Genomic DNA, 22058 nt, shown 5'->3' with positions numbered 1-22058 from the left:
CTAATTAGTTTTAAAAATATAAACTGGTATAAAAAAGCTAAAAATACGTTCTATTTTGTTTTTTTATATACTTATAGCGAATGACAAAATGGATCTAAAAAACATTTGTATATGATTAAATAATCTACTGATTGAATTATTTTCTAAATGTATTACCGTAACAAAACAATATATAATATAAACAATACCATTATAATTACGAAACAAAAACTGATCTATTCTCGAACCTAATACTGTTCCCACTAAAAAACACTTACACTGAGTAAACACAATTTTAATTGAATCGACCGCCACTGATTTTTTTGTTTTCAGTTGAGCGGTCGGGAAAGTACCAGCTCCCAGCATTTTGATGAATAGTCCTTTGTTATCGTAGGTAATGTCTAAGAATGAATCAGAAATATAAGCCGAAGATAGGGATCTAAAACTGAAATATCACAAAATGGCGGTTTCGGTATTATGCAGATTTTATAAAGGGATAATTAGCAGGGGGTTACGACAATTTTTATGATTTGAAATCGAAAGGTTCCACGTTCAGAGTCCGAATTATCTATCAATTATTATTTATCTTTAGAGTTTAGATCTTGACTTTTTTAATGATTTATGTTTGTGTATAAGTATGAATGTAGGTATGAGCAACTATAGACGAGGTATACTAAATAACAACTTTGTGATTTGTCAGAGACTTCGAGGGCACAATGTTGACAATACGTTTTGATTTAATAGTTGGAACCGGACCCACAGCATTCGACACCGAAGGTGAATACATTCATTTCTGGACTACCTATGCTGCCAGATCTAGCTCAATGGTAAGTATACCTATATATTTATGTTGAATGTGTTACATATGTTCATTTAAATTTAAGTAAAGAGAAATAAAATAAAAAGACTCACTCACAATCAATTTATTTTAACACGATTATTTGTGTACGATTTTTAATTATATGAATATTACTTACATGCCGATACAAAATATGCCGATATATTTGTCAAAGTGCAGTAAAGTCGACGACCACCAAACACCAGCTTATCATAACGGAGCATCAAGTATCGGCATGTAAGTAATAGTCACATAATGTAAAATTGTACAATCTTTAAAACGTAAAAGTAAAAGTAAAAATTTTGTTACAAAGTAAAAATGGGAAATCTACAGTTCCTGACCAAATACCACCAGACTAGCTCAAATTTCTAGATGACGACAATGTCTCAGAACTAACAAACTCATGTTGGAGTCTACATTTATCACACTCCAATAAAAACTTAATATATCATCATGTAAAGACTTTAGACTACTTAGTCTTATGAGTTACTCTCTCAAACTACTCAAGATGAGTTTTAATAGAACCAAGCAGAAATGTGAAGAGAACAATTGGGAAGGGGGCAAGAACGAATGGGAAGCAAACAATTTGGTTTCAGAAAAGGATTGGGAACAAGGCAAGCTTTTTTCTTAATAAATTTTAAAAAGACGTTTGATAGCATCCAACATAATAGGCGGTTTGAGTATCTTGAAATAATTGGAATAGATAATAGAGATCTGAGAGATCTTTTACAACATCTATATTGTAATCAAGAAGCTTCTATTCTGGTAGACGACAACGAAACAAAAAAAAATTAATTCAAAGATGTGTCAGACAAAGTTGTGTATTATCCCCATCTTTGTTTAACGTGTACTACGAAATAATATTTAACGAAGCCTTTTAAAGGCAATGTAAAGACTGTTAACAACATCAGATATGCATGTGACGCAGCAATCATGACTGAAAGTATCCAATATCTTTAATTTCTTATAGATCAAGTCACCAATAACAGACTTGGCATAAATACATCAGACACAAAGTTACCTGTGGTTAGTAAACACGACGTTGGCCCTATGCAACTAATTGTCAAGAATGACCCGAATACAAAAGCAGACCATTTTATATACCTAGGATGTTGGATAAACGAGACACTAAATCCGGATGAAGAAATTAAAACTCGTATAGAAATTGCTGGAGATGCATTTAAGAAACTTAGATCTATATTGTGCAATTCTCAGCTGAACTTACAACTAAGATTCAAGTTCCTTAAATGTTATGTGTATACTGTAATACTGTATGGATGTGAAACCTGGATTATGAAGGTTAATATGATGAACAAATTAAAAGCCTTCGATATGTGGTCATATCGTGGGATGCTCAGAATATCATGGGTTCAACGCATCTTAAATATAGAAGTCTGGTTTATCAGTAGACGTATTGTTACATGTAGCGCAAGAACGAGAACAATATTGGTAAAAAGTCATGCTCGCTACCCACGTCTAATTTGGGCACGGTACTCAATGAAGAAGACATACTTAAAACTGTACACATATAATATTGGCACAATTTGTATATATTGTGTACATGACGGCACTCTAATATTAGTAACTTTTAATTTTAGCATTCAGTTTACCGGAGACCTGAGAATGCATTGTAAATTATAGTATGCGAAATCGGTAGAATAAACTGATTGTGACTAAGTCTTTTTATTTTATTTCTCTTTACCTAAATACCTATAATATATATAAATATATATATAAATATATATATAAATATATATATATATATATATATATATATATATATATATATATATATATATATATATATATATATATATATATATTTATCTTTAGTTTATATAGTCTCTTCCGTAGAAAAATATTCTAAAATAGAGCAGACACGAAAATAATAAACTCGCATCGGAGTATCAAGAAGATACACAAAATATTTCATCATTATAATAATTGGCTCGACAATTCTTTGTGCATCTTGGACTGCTCCAGAGAAGTCGCTATTCCCGTCGAATCCTCTAACTTTCCTCCATCTTCTGTCCACATCATTAATCGATCTTATAACGTCGCCCTGTACTTCTTCTGTCTGGGTTTGGGAAGGTCTTCGTGTACATTTTCATTTACTGTCCCAAATATCTTTCGAAGTTTTTTTCTTGCAAAAATACCAAGTTGTAGTTTTGGGATAAAGTCTATGGTTCAGCATCATAATATCAAAAACCGGTCTTATGAAGGTCTTGTAAATAATGTAAAGTAATGTAAGTAAAAAAATACCATAAAGAGTTTCTATTTTTAATTTCCTTTGCTATGCCTCTTTTTACTTCCTCGCTTGTCATGTTTGCTGTATTTACTAGCGGATCCAAGATATGTGAATTCTTTGACTTACTCAAAGGTAAAGTTGTTAATTTGGATTCTCTATTGAACATTTTAAGCTTTTAGTAACTAACATATATTTGGTTTTTTCCTCGTTTACACCAAGTCCTAGTTCACTTGTCGCGTTAGTAAACTTTGTAAAATACCGTAAAATACGTTTCTCATACTTCTTCTGCCCACTACACTAGCAAATGCGAGAATTTTTGTCGATCTATTAAAAATGGTTTCGTTTTATCCAATATTTATCTCCTGGCTACGTTTTTCAAGGAAATATTAAAGAGGAGGCACGAGTGTGCCTCCCTGTCGTAGACCATTATAAGTATTAAAGAATGTAGAGCTTTCTCCTTCAATTACACAAAATATCTAGGCTAACAAAAGATTGAAAATAAAGTTCGTATATAAATCACACTTTTCCGTTTTTTATGTTCGTCTGAATTAAAATCTTCTCAGGCACGACAGAAATGACCATTTGTTTTCCTTTTTTATATAATGTAATAGCCATTTAATCTGTCTAATTTTCAATCCGTCATCCGTTTTTAATCCATTTACCAAATTGGACATTTTATTCATTTAAAAGTAGAATTTTGTCTTACTCTTCGCCTATACTTGAGTCCATGTTGTATTAGTTTACTGTTTAAGATTTTTATCTTAATTTTTATCTTTATTTAGATAGTTTTTTTCCAATTGGATCAAATTGACAGTGGTATAATATTAAATTTAATATACTTTTTTGTGCTGATACCATTCAAAATCTGTTGCTTTTCCATAAAGATGCTCGATTCAGTGGTTTATCTTTCCTTATCTTTTCATGCGTCGTCCAAAACTTATTCTTTATTACAGTTTGTAATTTAGTAGAAAACTTAGTAGAAACTGTTTTCTTGTGGCATGTCTAAGTTAAATATTGTGTTTATATGGGATTACGCCACAATTGATTGATTACATTTTTAAGTAAAAACATTCGATTTCAACGTTTCGCACGTTTGACAAGGTTTTGTTATTTTACAAAAAATTAAAGTTGATCCACTTGGCCGCGGGGTTATAGGCAAACATGCCTAGACTGAAAAGGTTTGAGGGTGGATTTTTGCTCTATAGAACATCCAATTCTGATTATTCTAAGTGCTCTGCACTAATAATATTACCTGTAAGTGTTTGTGTATTAGAGAGTGTTCCCTTATTGTGTACATGTATTGTGTGTTGCATATGTATTGTGTATGATGTGTCTTAGAGTTTCTTAATCCGCTTTGTTGGTATATTCCTACTGTTGACTTCTTTTTTCAGTATTGGAAAACAAAGCCTGGTACATTCTGCTGGTGGGTTTGCTATACATTTTTCTTCATTGAGTAGGATGAGGACCGCTTCTTTGATTTTTCTCTTTTTCATGTCTGTTTATTACATGTTTAATGATGTATTTTTCCATCCTCCTGTATGTTTATTTTCCCAGGCATGTTTGCATATCTGTGATTTGTCAATGTCCCTGTTTTTTGTGCTCTTTGTTACTTTTTTTGTTTCATAAGTTTGCCTTCTGTATTCTTTTCTGTCTTCTTCATCTCCTTTGGTCAGCCCAGCTTTCTTCTTTTCGTTTATTTGGTTTTGTAGCTTTGTTGTCCACCACTGTGGTTTTTATTTTTATAATTTAACTGGTCATTTTCCCTTCCAATGGCTTCTTCTGCTGCTAGGTGTATTTGAGATTACATGTTTTCATATCGTTTTTCATTTATTATCGCTTGTATATCTTTCGTTTTTGATGCTAGTGTCAATCTACAAAGAAAAAAGATCGACTCGTTCAGTTTATCTGTATCTATAGTTTTACGGTTATAGAAAAATCAAATAGGATTGTGAAAAAATATTAAAACAAACATTTCGTATACTTCAAGAATATCCAATCATCATCATCAATGGCGCTACAACTCTTCGTGACTCTTTGCCGCGTTTACTATAGCCTTCCATGTTTTTCGGTCCTGTGCCAGTAATTCCCATTGTTGCACTCCCATTTTCTCTAGATCTTCTTTGACTGCATCTTTCCACCTTTTTCTAGGCCGCCATACAGACCTTCTTCCCTCTGGCCTTTCTCAGAACACTGAGAAGAATATCTAATGGAGAAACTTAATTAGGTGAAAGAAACAAGAAAAACATTGAGTTTTTGTTTTTGAACTGCATTTTTGATTCTGAATATTTACAAAAGGAACTACTGCACTACGACACCGAACAAATGTTCGGGGGTTCGAGAGACTGAGCATTAGACTTACTAAAGACTACTGACTTTATTTATAAGTTCATTTGATATTTGCCTTTCTGTATATAGTTTTATTAATATATTCTGGTATACTGGATATTTGTTTTCTTTTTCATAATTTCAAATAGTTTACGTGTTTCTAATTTAAATTCTCTTCGTTTTTCGATAATTGTTTTAATAATGAAAATAGTTTCGTTAGTAGACTTGCCTTTATAAATACTAATTAAAATACTATTCTTTTTATTTTATAAGAAACCCAATAAAAAAATTTAATACAATTAGAAATATAAATCGGTGATAAATAAAATTTGTTTCAATTTTCAGTAACAATAGTTTTTTTTCTCAAAACAAAAAAAAAACAGAATAATTAAATACTAAGGTATCAATTTTTTAATTAAACAGTCAATGGAGCATATTGAAGCAGAAAAAATGGCGTCTAAACGCCGTAACCACTCCCATCAACTTTCCCTGGACTCTATTCCGAGGCAGGAAGGAAACCGAACAATTTCCCGGCCACTGCTCGCCGCTCGTTAGTCACTGTGCGCGCATGCGTAAACTCTCATTATTCTAATGAACTTTCATTTTGAGTTTCATCTTTCTTTGTTCAGGGGGCGATAGCGTAAAAATTTGCTTAATTACTTACGTGGTCTTAGATGCGTGTAAGTTTATGCTAATAATGTGGGTCTCGTTCAATTTTAAACGGTTAAAATTTATCTAAAATAACACAATTGCATCTAAAAGAAGTACTTCAAATTATAGTATGATCAATAAACCTAAGTTTGGCTAAGTATTGTAAATAGGACTATAGTATAAAAAAATAAGATAGATAATCAAAATTATACTTTTTTGTAATATGATATTTTATTGTACAGTAAAAAGAGATAGAAACCTTATAGGATAAACAAGATTCTAGGTTTTTCTCCAACATAATTAAAGAAATGCCCATACTCATAAACAACAATGTTGTGCACTAACAAGCACTATAATTAGAAATAATATATGCATTAAAAATATGAAGAAGTTCAAAGATCAAGATCTATAAATCCATCGTCAGAGCTGTACTAACATACGGATGCGAAATGTGGACCATGACCAAAGTAAACGAAGAAAAGCTCAGACGCTTTGAACGAAAAATACTTAGAAAAATTTTCGGACCTCACCATGACATCACCACAAACCAGTATAAGATCAGAACCAATACCGAATTAAAAGCACTCTACAATGACGCCGATATTGTCCAAGAAATTAAATCACAGCGACTAAGATGGGCAGGACACGTGCACAGACTGCATAACGAGAGACTTGTAAAACTGGTATGGGAGGAGATTCCCACAGGCAAAAGACCACTGGGATGTCCCAGAATGCGATGGAGAAATAACATGCAAGCAGATCTCCGGAAAATGAACATTCCATTTGACCCTAGGTTGATGGAAGACCGAACAAATTGGAAAAAAGTTGTATAGTCAGCCAAGACTCACCCAGGGTTGTAGCGCTACGTGATGATAATTAAAAATATGAAAGTCTGAACCTGAACTCGATAAAATCTATAGCGAAATTATAAAACTTGAAGAAGACGACAAATTCGTACACCTTTTATACTCCGTTTGAAAATTATATATATAATCTGTTCATTGAACTCAGTCCCAACTGAAGTGACCTCTTGAGAAAGGCACTCTGCCGAAACAGCTGTAGTGATAATAAATTATAATGAATTTTGTGGAAGTTTGGAAAACAAAAGTTTTAGTATTTTATTGTTAGAATAAATGAATTTCCATCAAGTAACGGTCGAATCTATCACATATCAATAGAATTATTTAGAACTGATACAGACAGAGTAAAATGGGCCGTGATGATCGCCAATATCCTTAAAGTATAAGTCACACCAAGAAGAAAATCAATTACGATGAGATCATAACATAACAAATAATATAGTGTCTTCGCATTAGAACCAGTTCCGTAAACCAAAACCGTAATTTTCGAAAGGAACTACACATGATCCAGTTCGGTACAACCTGATCTACCTCCAGACGAACTAAATCAATTTTTTACTACAATTGCAAAGAATATAATTACATCTCTTCCCACTATTAATGTCGATGTCCTCTTCAATTATAGAAATTATCTTTCTCCGAGCAAGTCCTTGTTTTCGTTCCGTTCTGGAAGAAGAGGTCTCTCAAATAATAAAGTATCTTAGTAATTCTAATTGTAGGGACGTTCACGAAATTAATAGCAAAATTTAAAAAAAAAACTTACCAAATAGTTTTAACACCTTTCACTCATCTTATTAATTTAATTCTATCAACTGGAGTATTTCCAGAAGTACTAAAATACTCAAAAGTACTACCAATCTACAAAAAAGCTGATTCCTCAAAAACTGACAATTAAATACCTATAAGCATTGTTTCTACTTTTGGGAAAGTGATTGAAAAGGTTATCAAACAACAATTTTATTCCTATTTTGAGTCAAATAATTACTCTAGCAACTCACAATATGGATTCAGAAGTGCTCGTTCTACTACGAACGCAGTATTTAATGTTGTGAGCTCATTCATGGTTTGCTGCAAACAAGCTAAAACTTAACTCTGATAAAACGCAAAATTTGGTTATATCTGCAAGTAATCAAAAACACTGTTAAACTATTGGAAATAACCATAGATAATCGACTTAACTGGTCGGCTCATATCTCACAAGTTAAGAAAAACCTATAAGTTCATTATTTGTTATTCGCCAACTAGCAAGAGTTGTCGACTTTGAAACATTAAAAATGACATATTTTTCTTTATTCCACTCTCACCTAAACTATGGTCTAATTATATGGGGCAATTCAACAAATGCACTTCACATTTTTGCACAATGCAAAAGAAAGTTGTCAGGATTTTAGTAGGGGTTAGTTATCTAGAACACTGCCGACCTTTCTTTATTAAATTTAAAATTATGCCGCTACCTACTCTGTTGATATTTTAAGTCCTAACTAAAATTCGCAGAAAACGTGCACATTTAATAAAGCAGCCTGATGCCCATGTTCACAATACGCGAAACTATCACTACCTACGAACAAATCGCTGTAGATTAAATCTTTCGCTAAAAAATTGTGTTAATTATAACTATTACAATATTTTACCAAAAAGCATTAAATAGTTAAGCTGTAATAGTTTCGATAAAGTTATAAAAACATATCTTCTAAAACATTGTTTTTGCTGCTCAGAAGAATATATGACTCATTGCAGAACATCCACTGAACTGCTTACCGTAACTTTGCCATAAATGTTTTTCTATTTAATATGTGTTCTTGTTTTTATATATTTAGTTACGTTTTATATTCCTTTTTTAATACTATGTATGTTATTTTGACTTGCTACAAACAATATTTGTACCTGTAATGAAGTTAAATAAAAAATACTCTACTCTACTCTACTCTACCAGAATTTACTTGTGATGAAAATGTTGCCAATGTGAGTCCATAACACTAATATATGGGAAATGAGTCAATACTCACAATTTTAATTAGTTTTTATTTCTGTATGATAGTAAATTTAATTTACCATCAATTACTTAAGATTGTGAGTATTAGCTCATTTCCCATAATCCTAAAATTTACATACTCTTGTATTGCGATCATGTCATTCAAAATTTTCTAGCATAACTGTTGTATTTGTTTCTCGAGAGAATTTAAAGTAGGCTTGACTTTTACTTGTAAAATTCTTGTAATTTTATACATTAAATATAGTTAGGAAGCTAATTACTCCATACTTCTTGATGCAAATCGTTTAAAATATTTTATGAGCTTTGACATAATGACTCCAGCCATAACTCAAAAAATTAGCTTTTGGAACATTTAAAAGCAGGTTCAAGTAAACCATTAACCTATATTGATGTTACAAAATATATAAGTCTAATTAAAAAATCATTTTCTACGATTCCTACTACTATTAAATTGTGGAAACTTTATCACTTAATGTATGTCCTACAATTTTTGGCACAAAATTCATTGGCTTTAATATTAACAAAAACAAAATACTACCAAGTTGTCTTTGGAAACAAAAGTTTGTTTACTTTGTTTACTGCCAGTTGAGATTTATTTATTTTGAAGTCTTCGCTTTAAGATGTATAAATTAAAGATAAGAAAAATTATCTTTAAGTTGGTTGGACAGGTACCCAAAGCTGAAATCTGTCAAATATTTCAGAATGAAAACGTTTTTCGCAGAATCATTTATAGAACAATAGCGGAATACGAACAGGGAATACTACGTCTGAATCTTTCAAAAAGTGGAAGATCACTTGCATTTATTGCATAGAGATTTGAAAGACAATTAATACAGTGTACTATTCCGGTAGTGATGCCACAGATAATTACCACGGCATGAAGTTGCAATAGTGCTTGATAATAGAATTGCGATGTCGGTTATAGATTACATACTCTTTTCCAACAGAGTAATAATAGTGAAGTTGGCATGTAAACCAATTAATATCCACCTAATCCAAGTTTACGCACCAATAGCTATGTTCGGATTTGATCCAAACTGGCAACCGCGCCCTCGCGTCCTACCCCTAACTACCCTTTGGTACAGACCAAAATTTGACGATACGAAAGATTGCACAGAATTCTCTCTCTTGTACGTTCAACTCTCAGAGAAGACGCATCGCTCAGAACCATCCGATCACGTCTTAACAATAATAACTGTAAGTGTTAATATTCATTAATCAAGCAAGCAACGAGCAAATAAATAGTAATTAGTATATTGTTTATCAAACAATTAAGGGTATACTATTGATAATCAAAATACATTTCTACTGAGCAAGAGCAGTTTTAATTAAATCCATGTAACAAAAAGAACCACCGCTTAATGGAAATATACCAAATCGAAGGCAAATCCGAAGTAATTATATCTTATAATTTCTTGTACCCAGCCGAAGTATTTATTCGGCCCACTTGGACGGTGCAGAGGAACCCAGCCCGTTCCATGGTCCTTCTCCCATATGTTATAAACTAGGATTTATATAAATAACAAATTCAACACAAATATATTTAAAATATATTATATTCTACAAATTGCTACGTCGCGTCATTTTCTGTGTGAGAATTCACGGCATCAGGTACACCGCTCATCACTGCAGGTACAGAAAAAGTTCTTTCTTCCCACGTGCTCACAGAATAATTTCGATACTAAGAAAGACACTATTGTTTCGCATAAAATAAAAATTTGAATAATAATTCTGTTAAGAAATTCTTTGTAATAATTAGTTTTAAGAATTAAAAACATTTATTTGCTCAAGCGAAAAACTTATTATTATTTATCTTTGAAATTTCACTAAATAAATACTTTTAATATTTTTACACATCATAAATATTATACTTACCGATTTCACAGTGCCTCCATATATTTAACGATTTATATATACTACACATATTCTACAACACATTTAAATATTCATTTATTGATATTTCTATTGATTTGTTTGTATTGTATTGTTTTTCTTTCAGGGCGCTTATAAAAGTTGTGCTATATCTATCGCGGTAGTGTTTTCGCAAGTGAATTTAAGGTGTTTTTAGTAATTGCATATATCATACTTGTCTAGATTTAAAACCTATATTTAATAATGGAGACACTGAAGAAACAACGAGCAACGGCAAAGTCGGCTTTAACGCGAGCATATAATTGGTGTGATCAATTTTTACATTCTCAACTAACTACAACATAATTACAACTAAGAGAAGAATCAATAATTAAACATTTTGAACGTTATAATGTTATACAAGATAACATAGAACAAGCCACTGACGATGCCGATGCTCTTGAAAATCGTGATCTTATGGAAAAACATTATTTTAAATATTTAACTTTATTACGCGAAAAGTGCAAATCTCTCGTAGAGTCAAACCTACCCAGTCTTACTACTCAAACTCCCACTGTTACACAAACCACGCCTACTAATGTAAAACTACCCCAATTATCACTTAAAATCTTCTCAGGCAACTACGATGAATGGATATCATTTTATCAACTCTTTACCTCCTTAATCATTGATAACCCCTCTCTGACAAACATTCAACGGTTTATATACCTGAAATCTTCTCTAAAAAATGAAGCTCTCGCCTTAATTGACTCTCTCGAATTAACCCACGAAAACTTTACCATTGCTTTTGACCTCTTGGAAAAACGATACTCTAATAACTTAAATATAATCAACGCACACTTAAAATCCATTTTGGACTACCCCACTCTCACTAAGGTTAATGCCCAAACACTCAGAGACTTCGTAACTACAATAAGAAAACACATTCAATCTTTAAAAAACTTAAACATTCCAGTAAACGCTTGGGATATCATCTTAGTTTATATTTTGTCAAGAAAAATTGACTATAACTCCAAAAAACAATACGGAGAAAAAAGAATTAAATCAGATTTACCCACATTAGACGAGTTTCTAGACATTTTAGAAGATAGGTGCAATTTATTAGGTGATTTAAGTGACTCACGTGACTATAAAACGGAAAAACCTTCTCCGAAATTCTCTCGCACTACTTCTCTTCACACCAATGTTACCTACAATAATTCTTCCACTTCTAAATGCATATACTGTAATGACTTGTCTCATAAAATATATCGTTGTCCACGTTTCTCATCTCTGCCACACTCTGATAAATTAAATTTCACACATTCTCAACACATGTGCACAAACTGCTTGGGCACAGGACATTCTTACAATGAATGCATCTCTAAAACTTGCTCGATTTGTTCTAAAAAACATCACACTCTCTTGCACGTACGCAAAACCCACAACACTAACTTCTCTCATCCATCTCACAATCCAGGCACATCTCAAGGCCAAAGAACTACCTATCCTCAAGGCAATCAACATAATTGGAGATCCAATTCAAATCAAACACATTCTGATGCCAACTCCAGAAAACATAATTATCATCAAACTCAAGAAAAATCAAACCCTAATTTAAATTCTTATAAAAATCATACAGAATTCGACGACATGCCATCCTCCTCTGGCAATAACATCCACCCCGAGTCTGTCACAGCGGTATCTCTAGATACCACAGGCGACCTTACATTCTCCGCTAAACCTTGTAATGTTCTATTAGCAACAATTAAAATATCTATTCAATCAAAATCAGGACATATGATAACAGCCAAGGCACTTCTCGATAATGCTAGTCAAAGTAGCTTTATATCGAGGAATCTTTTTGAAAAAATTAGCTGTAAAACCCTCCAACAACCACTTCAAATTTCTGGAATTGCCCAGAGCTCAATCATGTCTAACATAATGGCAAATCTTACAATTTTCTCTACTAATGATAAAAGCAATAAACTTAACATGTCTTGTTACGTACTCGATAGAATAACTACCCCACTACCGCAGACACATATACCCCTAGAATTGCTCGAAATACCACACAACATTTCCTTAGCCGACAGTGAGTTCTTTTCAACTTCAAGCATTGACATTTTGATAGGTGCTGACAAATACTACGAACTCATTACCGATGGCATTGTAAGATTAGGAAAAAATCTCCCTGTACTTCAAAACACCTTTTTTGGTTGGATTGTCGCTGGTAGTGTACCTCATAATCATCTACAAAATAAAAGAGAGTCCTTATTTACTTAAACTTCTAATGTTATCTCCGAAAACACTTCTTCCCTTAACTCGCTTCTTCCTAAATTCTGGGAAATGGAGGAAATACCCACTAAAAAACTTCTCACCCCGACTGAAGAAATTGCTGAACTTGACTTCAAGAAAAACTTTAAAATTTTAGAAACCGGACGATTCCAAGTGAATCTTTCCCTTAAATGCCCCTCAGAGCATACCAAACTAGGTGACTCTTTTCGTATCGCTAAAAAACGATTCGAAAGCTTAGAAAATAAATTCCAATTAAATCACTCTCTATTTCTTGAATACAAAAGGTTTATCGATGAATACATTACACTTAATCATGCACGATATATCCCACTCACACTATACAATAACTTATCCGAAAACAAATACTTTTTGCCCCATCATTGCGTGATAAAAGAGAGCAGTACCAGCACTCGATTACGCGTTGTTTTTGATGGATCTTGTAAATCCTCTGCTGGAACCTCTTTAAATGACATTATGCTCACAGGTCCACAGGTACAACCTGACCTATTTGACATCATTTGCCGTTTTAGAATACCCCAATTTGTTTGTACTGCTGATATTAAAAAAATGTACCGTCAAATAAATATCAACCCAAATCAAACCTTCCTGCAAAATATACTGTGGAGAGATGATCCCTCTAAACCACTTGAATGCATTGAACTTACTAGCGTTACGTACGGCCTCAGATCTTCAAGTTTCTTATCTACTCGGGCTATAAAAGAGCTTGCATCCACTAACATCCAAAAATACCCCCTCGCTTGTGAAGCCTTACTTACACAAACTTACGTAGACGACATCCTCTGTGGTGCCAAAACTGAAGCTGACCTAGAAACCACATATCACGAATTAAATACCGTTCTAGGTAGTGCTTGCATTTCAACTCATAAATGGGTTTCCAATTCCACAAGGTTCACTGAAAAATATTGTAACAATGATCAACCCACTTCATATGACATCCAAATCGAAAATGCCTCTAATAAAGTTTTAGGACTTTCATGGAACCCTTCTCCAGACACACTATCAATTTCAGTACCTGAAGCCCCAACTAACACTCGCGTTACAAAAAGAATTGCCTTATCCACTCTAGCCAAAATGTATGATCCCTTAGGGTTGATAACTCCTGTGATTCTACATGGAAAGTTATTTATTAAGAAACTTTTCCTTGAACGAATGGACTGGGACGATATCTTGCCTCCCTCTTTGGAAAAAGAATGGACAACCTTTGTAAATAATATCCCTCACTTAAAGTCCTTAAAAATCCCACGCTGTCTATTTCTTAATAAGAAAGTCGCACACATACAAATTCATGGCTTTGCTGACAGCAGCGAAAGGGCTTATGCAGCATGCATTTACTTTCGTACTGTATACTCTGATAACACAGTTTGCTGCATACTGGTTACAGGAAAATCTCGGGTAAGCCCTATCAGGACAACTACCCTACCTAGACTTGAACTCTGTGCCATGTTACTCCTCTCAAAACTCACCAAAAGAATTATATCAATATATGAAAACAAACTGTCATTCTCTAGTGTCAATTCGTGGAGCGATTCAAGGATAGCACTATCGTGGATACAATCCCACGCATCCCGCTGGAATACCGTTGTTTCCAATCGAGTTGCTCAAATCACTGAATTGACAAATGCCTTTCAGTGGCACCACAAAAAAATCTGCAGAAAATGCTGCCGACTACCCATCTCGAGGATTACTAGCCCAAAACATTTTAAAATTAGATTCATGGTGGTCAGGTCCTTCATTTCTGCAAGACCCCAATCTAAATCTCGCTCATTTTAATGAAAAAATTAATGAATGCAACTTACCAGAAGAGACAAAAATCTCACTTCTTACCACTAAACCTATCAAAGAAAATTTTTGGCATAAAATATTTCTTAGATTTTCCAAATTTTCTAGACTAGTGCACGCAATGGCATATGTTCACAGATTTATTCACAATTCAAGATTTCCCACTAAAACTCTTACTGGTCCACTATCTGTAGATGAACTTCTCACGTCCACTAACTCAATTTGTAAAATTGTTCAACACCAACACTTCAGTTCAGAAATCTCTGAAATCCAAAATAGGAAATCACTCTCAAATAAAAACATGGTCTCACTTAGCCCATTCATAAATCACTCTGGTTTTTTATGTGTCGGTGGACGCTTAAAAAAATGCAGACATTCTAGAATATCACAAACACCCTATTTTACTTCTCTCTAAATCACATTAGAAGTATAAGTCACTCTACTGCTTTCACACGAACATACTAGACTTGGTCATGTCGAACCACAGTCCTTACTTTCCGGTCAGAGCTGTACGGATTCGAATTAGTGAAGGAGTCTTCATTAGGCCCATCACAAGGCTATGTCCCTTGCCTCAAGATTCTTAATTTGATTGTCGTTTATTACTTTCTTCTTATTCTTGCTTACTTTCTTGTTTATATATCATAGGTCTTCTGTATCTTCTCACGTTCCAACTGAACCATTATATCTCATTCCTTCCACCTCGTTATTGAATGAGACATTCAACGGCCGGGGAGTATGTTCGGATTTGATCCAAACTGGCAACCGCGCCCTCGCGTCCTACCCCTAACTACCCTTTGGTACAGACCAAAATTTGACGATACGAAAGATTGCACAGAATTCTCTCTCTTGTACGTTCAACTCTCCGAGAAGACGCATCGCTCAGAACCATCCGATCACGTCTTAACAATAATAACTGTAAGTGTTAATATTCATTAATTAAGCAAGCAACGAGCAAATAAATAGTAATTAGTATATTGTTTATCAAACAATTAAGGGTATACTATTGATAATCAAAATACATTTCTACTGAGCAAGAGTAGTTTTAATTAAATCCATGTAACAAAAAGAACCACCGCTTAATGGAAATATACCAAATCGAAGGCAAATCCGAAGTAATTATATCTTATAATTACTTGTACCCGCCGAAGTATTTATTCGGCCCACTTGGACGGTGCAGAGGAACCCAGCCCGTTCCAAGCTAATAAACTTAAAACTGAAGTTTTAGACCTCTACAAAAATATCTCTACAAATCGCTACAAATCAAGCATTAAAGATAACAAAGAAAAATGCTTTTATTGCCTAGCATCAACATCATAATGGGCGATTTTAACGCCAAAGTCGATAAGAGTAAATGTGGAAATGCGGTAGGTGATTTCGATCTGGGTATTAAAAATAAGCGAAGAGGGTTACTAATTTAATTTTGTGAAGAACATGATTTCGTTATATCCAATACCACTGGTATCAGCTCCCACCAAGAAGATTGTATACATGCGAGCATTAGGGAACCGTCCAGGTCATATGATAAGAAATCAAATTGATTACATCTTCAAACAAAAGATTCCGCAACTATATAAAAAGAGTGGCCACTTACTCTGGTGCGGACATTTCGTTTGACCACAACCTACTAATCGCAAGTGTAAGGCTTCGACTGGCAAAGCTTAAAAAACCATCTAACAAAAAGTATATAAACACAAGACAATTAATGAGATGAAGAGCTTAAAACTACATACAGTAAGCACATCAATGAGAACTTGAGAAATATACAAGTAAAATGCATAGAGAAATTCTGTGAGAAAATAAAAATGGCTATAGAGAATGCTGCTAAAGTATTCGCAAGTAAAATAAGAAAAAATCACAAAAACGAGTGGATGACGGAAGAGATACTTAACTTAAGCTTTAACATTTTAGGGTAAGAATTAAATTCGCAAAGCAAAGCTGGATAAAAGAACGGTGTGAAGAATTCGAATCACTACAAGAAAAGCTGGACAGATTTGGACTACATTAAAAGGTTAAAAAAATTTCGAGTTACAACAAACACCATGAGACTCGCCTGAATAATTATCAAGGAGACTACGTACAATCCTAGGAAGAACTAGCTAAAATTTGGACAGACTATGCTTTGTCCCTATTTATGGATAATAGACTGAATCTACCAACTAGTAACTTACCCACGAAAAATTTATGCGGCCCTTCCGTGCTATTAAAGCCATAAAACTATTAGAAGATGACAACATCGACATGCTGGTAACCGTTTTCAATGCCATATATAACACCGGCCACATTCCAACGGATTGGCTTTATTCAACCTTTATAATGATCCCTAAATCACAAAAAGCGGTAAAATGCAAAGAACATAGACTGATCAGTTTAATGAGCCATTTGCTTAAAATATTTCTTCGCATCCTCCACACAATAATGTTCAAAAAGCTGGAAGAACTAGCCGGCGAGACACAATTTGAGTTCAAGAGCGGATTGGTATACATGAAGCAGCTTTCTGCTTAAATACTCTTGTACAAAACTACATGGACCAACGAAAGGATTTATTCATCACATACCTCGATTAGGACACCATAAAACACGATGCAATGTTAAAAATGTTACACAACGCTAACATTGTTCCGCATGCCATGGACAGATAGGATTAGAAACGAGAAAGTCTTAAGAGGGGAGATAAGGGAGAGAATACTGAGAGAGAATTACTCAACTTAAACATGGTACAAAAAATTGGATATCTGGACCATATCTTGAGAGGAAAAAAATACGCAATCCCTCAACTAGTTATCCAAGGAAAAATTGAGGGCAAGAGACTAGTAGGTCGCAAACAAATGTCGTGGCTACAAAATATAAAAACCTAGACAGGCATAACTAATTCGCCAATGCACTATAGGTGCACGGCACTATAACAAAAAAAAGGTCTTAAATCAGCCCATCACCCTATTTTAATCCTTGTATTATTTTAAATGGATCTGTCATATCATGTTATATCTGTATCTGAGCCACTGTGTCTGTCATCGTCATTCGGTTGAGCCTAACTGATTTGAACGATATGTCAAGTTCACTTAATATTTTGTATAAGTGTGCCCTGTTTACTGAGTCAGATGCCTATTTGAACTCAACGAAAATATTATAAATATCTATGTCATATTCCCAGGCTTTGCTTAAGACCTGCCAATCATTACCATTGCTATATTAAGCTGCGCATCTACTATCTTCACATGGACGCTATTTAGCCAGACCGGTGCACAGTACTCTGCCGCAGAATGGTCCAAACTTGGCAGATATATGGGTAGGATGTCCCCAGATGCTGCTCAACTAGTAACACAGAGATTCTTGATAAGGTTGCTACTGGTACTTAATTTTTTGCAGTTATTTTTAGGTGCTTTTTAAACGACAGAGTTCTGCCTTTTATACAGTTTTTTTTACCTAAACGACTAGGCAAAAAGTGAAGTATACTTATTTCTTTTGTAAAAATTGTTGTTGGACGACCTAATATATTTTGAAAAGTGTACGCTGCAATATTTATTTATTTAGATTTCCGATTTGTGTTTCATCCTGTATATAATAAAGGTGCAAAATGATCAGGCTGCCAACAAATTTGTTTGTAATGCTGACAAAGTCGCCGATCTGGGTCGCCACCGCATGCCTCAATTTATCAACAGTCGCTATCGGGGTCTATTTGTACTTGTTTTCGAGAACTGCCAACGCTGCCTGGGATACTATTATTAATTTTAGTTAAAATTCCTGCTTTATATATGGCATGCTACCTTCTTTCGTCCGGTTTAGACGTATGAGCTTGAATTCTTCGAATAATCCTTTACTAAGCGCTTCTGATTTCTAACCTTGATGGTACTTTGTAACTAACTACCAGTAATGCGAACGTTTCATCAACTTCTTGGCCACCAGTTGTTCAAGAAATATTCGTATTAGGTATATTATTTCCTCAAATAAAAACAGTATACAGGGATTATCAATTGAAATAAAATAAAAAAAAACAGATTCAAAATTATATAACAGATAGCAAGGACAAAAACAGTAAAGATAAAAAAGTTAAATTAAGAACAAGGCTCGAAAGAAACGTTTTATTTTCTCTCATGTTATTAATAATCAAATTTATTATTTTATAGTATTATTAATATGTCTATTTCTCTTTATATACACACACCTAATTTAATTGGTATTTCTATTCTATTTTTTGAAATATGTGATTCCCAGCTCATATTAGCATTTTCATAATATGTAACAATAAAACACTGAAAACTTTGTTTTCAAAACTTCCACCATAAACCAGGATTACTTTGAATTTATTAATCAAATATATTCAAATAACAGTGCAGGACTTATAATGGATAATTCTCTAAGTCCATTGATATTTTTATGGATCATCTTGAGACAAAGATTTCAAAACATCCCATATTCAAACAGTTTTTATATTGGTGGAGATACGGAGACGATGTACCTACTAGTTTGTTTTTCAGGAACTAACAGAAAACTTGATCAATTTTTATCGCATATTAATTCACTCCATAGTCATATTGAATTTACAATAGAAACAGAACAAAATCAATCCATTAATTTTTTAGATTTAAAAATCATCAGACTTAAAATAAACATGAGTTCTCCGTATTTCATAAACCTACCCATACTGACACGACTATACACAATTCATCATCCAATCCTACATAACATAAACTGGCAGCCTATCATGGCATGATACATAGATTAATAGCAATTCCGATGTCTAAATACAACTGTGAGACATAATTAAATATTATTAAGCAAATAGCAGTAAACAACGGGTACAACGAACAAACAATTAAGTAATAAAATTTTAAAATTACACAAAAGTTACACAAGAAATCCTTAAAATTAGTATTTCCACCACCAGAGAAAAATCCCAGTACCTTCTGCTCGATTACATAATAAATAAAGATAAATAAAAAGCATTTACACAGTGGTGTATAGAAACTTTAATGTGGCGACTGCCCAAAAACTTACATCGGTCAAACTGGTAGAACCTTTAACAAACATATAGCAGAACATAAAAGGGCTTTCAATAATAGAAAAACAGATTCTACATACGCACTTCACCTTCTAGATCATAATCATTCTTATAATGACGAATTTCAAATTCTTCACATCCAAAATAACGGCCTTAAGCTAACTTTATTAGAATCTATGGAAATTAACAAATTAAAAAACACAGACGTAATTCTGAATGATCAACTTGAGACAAACAATTCTACCCTCCTTAACCTATTTCGTTAGACTTTAAATTGTAAACACATAAAACACATAATAGCTAAAACCAAAAATAGATCAGTTGAGAAAGGCACTCTGCCGAAACAACTGTACTGATAAAATATTATAATAAATTTTGTGGAAGTTTTAAAAACAAAGTTTTCAGTGTTTTATTGTAATATAAAATGAATTTCTACCAACTAACGGTCGAATCCATCTCTTATTTTCATAATAAAAAAAATATATTATTCAATAAAAAATTCAATGGATGCATGGATATGAAACTGGATACTATTAGGAAATAGTACATGAAAAGGAATATAATGATTTGTAAGTTTACCAATTGTATATCGTAGAATTTTTTGAACGCATCTTGCTATATTGTTTTTATAACATTGCATACAAACAGTTTTTATTGAATTTACTATTAAGGAATTTTTTTTAATATCTGTTTCTTTCATGATTATTATCCTATACGCTGTACTCTGTGTTCGTTATTCCAGGAATGTTTGAATATTTGGGATTTGTCGAAGTCCCTGTTCTTAATATAATATGTTTCATGCTGGTTTATCCTGATATTTATGACCTTACACATTCTCTCACGTAAAAATTGTGGTATTCAAATGGTATTTTATAAATGCAGTTTTTTATCTTTACTGTGTGTTGTTAGGTTTGGGTTTGGACAGAATAGATTTCAGTGTGTTGGCTGTTTTGAATGTTGTTGTGATGTTGAACTTGTTTCTTATTCTTTTTAATTTTTCTGATGAGCCTGTAAAAAAATGCACGAGCTGAGACTATTCGCGAGTAGTCTCCCAAGTAATTTGTAACATGAGCTTAACATCGCAATCGGATGGTAGTTTTCCACCACGCTTTTGGGTTTATTGAGTTTATGCACTGTAATTATTTTTGCTTTTTTGAAACTCACTGGCATACACCCCGTTGTAAGGATATTAGAATAGAATTTACTTCGCTATATTATTGTGTGTATTCTACAATATTTTAGAAATTCTGCGTGGATTCCATCAAATCCTGGTGCTTTTCTAGATTTAGTATCGTTCAATGCCTTACTTACCTCCTCTGTTTCAAAGGGTTTGGATCATATAAAATGGGCTCCGATTGTTTGGAGCTTTCTTTAAGGTAATCCATGCCTTCTTATTGTTTTGAAGTCTAAACCTCTCGTCGTTTCTTCCTATTTCTTGCGGCGTTCAACGTCTAATTACATCCTCTTTCAGGATCACCACTTTCTTAGAATTCTGGGTAAAGTTGCTCTAGGTTATGATTTCATCGCGGTATATATTTCTTTCTATACCCACGTGGTACATCTTTTTGAAAAAGTAAATCTAAAAGGAAACAACATTTATGGCTATGTAATAACCGAGCCTGGTCTGGCATAAAATACACAATGCAGTTGACATTTTAAAAAATAGAAAATTGCGTTCTCCTATTATTAATTAGCTAAAGTAGAATATAAACGGTTGATCCCAGGAACTCTGTAGGAAGAACAGGGGGCTGAAAGAGAAAGAAAAATTTTAAAAAATTGCTTAACATTTGAATAATATTTTTGTAATTTATTATCTTCATTTTTTTGCAAGTTTATGGTAAAATATGATAAAAAATTATTTGTTAGTCCAAATTCTAAATTCTAACGTAAATCTTTATTTATTCTTACCTACCCCAATTTAGAAGAATCAATAGAAGTCTGCTTTATAATTAAATAAAATCGTTTATGCATGTTTATCACGAACAGTCGAAACTTTTACTTTTGCTTTTCTTTAAGAAAAAAATTACCCAAAAGCTCTATAAATAAGTCACGATAGACTAGAACTTCGTCGAAAATCTTTTTAAAAAAACATAAACCTTCTGTCTAACTTCAAATTATCTTTGGAAACTTTCAGGCAAGTAATTACAGCGAAGAAAAAGTGGAAAAGTAACTTACATATGGCTGCTCTTCCAAATAAATTACATAAACAGGAACCG

General features: G+C 33.2%; 2 protein-coding genes across 2 annotated transcripts; both read left to right on the top strand.

Annotated features, from left to right (window-relative positions):
• The first annotated feature begins 1325 nt into the window (after positions 1–1325).
• On the top strand, positions 1326–13031 carry LOC140435360 (uncharacterized). Its single transcript, XM_072524162.1, has 2 exons — positions 1326–1431; positions 11170–13031. The coding sequence occupies exons 1-2, from the start codon at positions 1326–1328 to the stop codon at positions 13029–13031; spliced, it is 1968 nt and encodes a 655-aa protein (XP_072380263.1).
• Positions 13032–13094: 63 nt separating this feature from the next.
• On the top strand, positions 13095–14834 carry LOC140435344 (uncharacterized). Its single transcript, XM_072524161.1, has one exon. The coding sequence runs from the start codon at positions 13095–13097 to the stop codon at positions 14832–14834; it is 1740 nt and encodes a 579-aa protein (XP_072380262.1).
• The last annotated feature ends 7224 nt before the right edge of the window (positions 14835–22058 follow it).

Source organism: Diabrotica undecimpunctata, chromosome 1 (assembly GCF_040954645.1).
Source record: "Diabrotica undecimpunctata isolate CICGRU chromosome 1, icDiaUnde3, whole genome shotgun sequence".
NCBI lineage: Eukaryota > Metazoa > Arthropoda > Insecta > Coleoptera > Chrysomelidae > Diabrotica > Diabrotica undecimpunctata.
This window is presented reverse-complemented; position numbering and strand designations above follow the sequence as displayed.

Coding starts and splice junctions, on each gene's coding strand:
- LOC140435344 (XM_072524161.1), top strand. CDS start 13,095: ATGGAGGAAATACCCACTAAAAAACTTCTCACCCCGACTGAAGAAATT.
- LOC140435360 (XM_072524162.1), top strand. CDS start 1,326: ATGAGTTTTAATAGAACCAAGCAGAAATGTGAAGAGAACAATTGGGAA. Junction 1,432..11,169: donor AGAAAAGGATTGGGAACAAG/GCAAGCTTTTTT, acceptor ATGTTATACAAG/ATAACATAGAACAAGCCACT.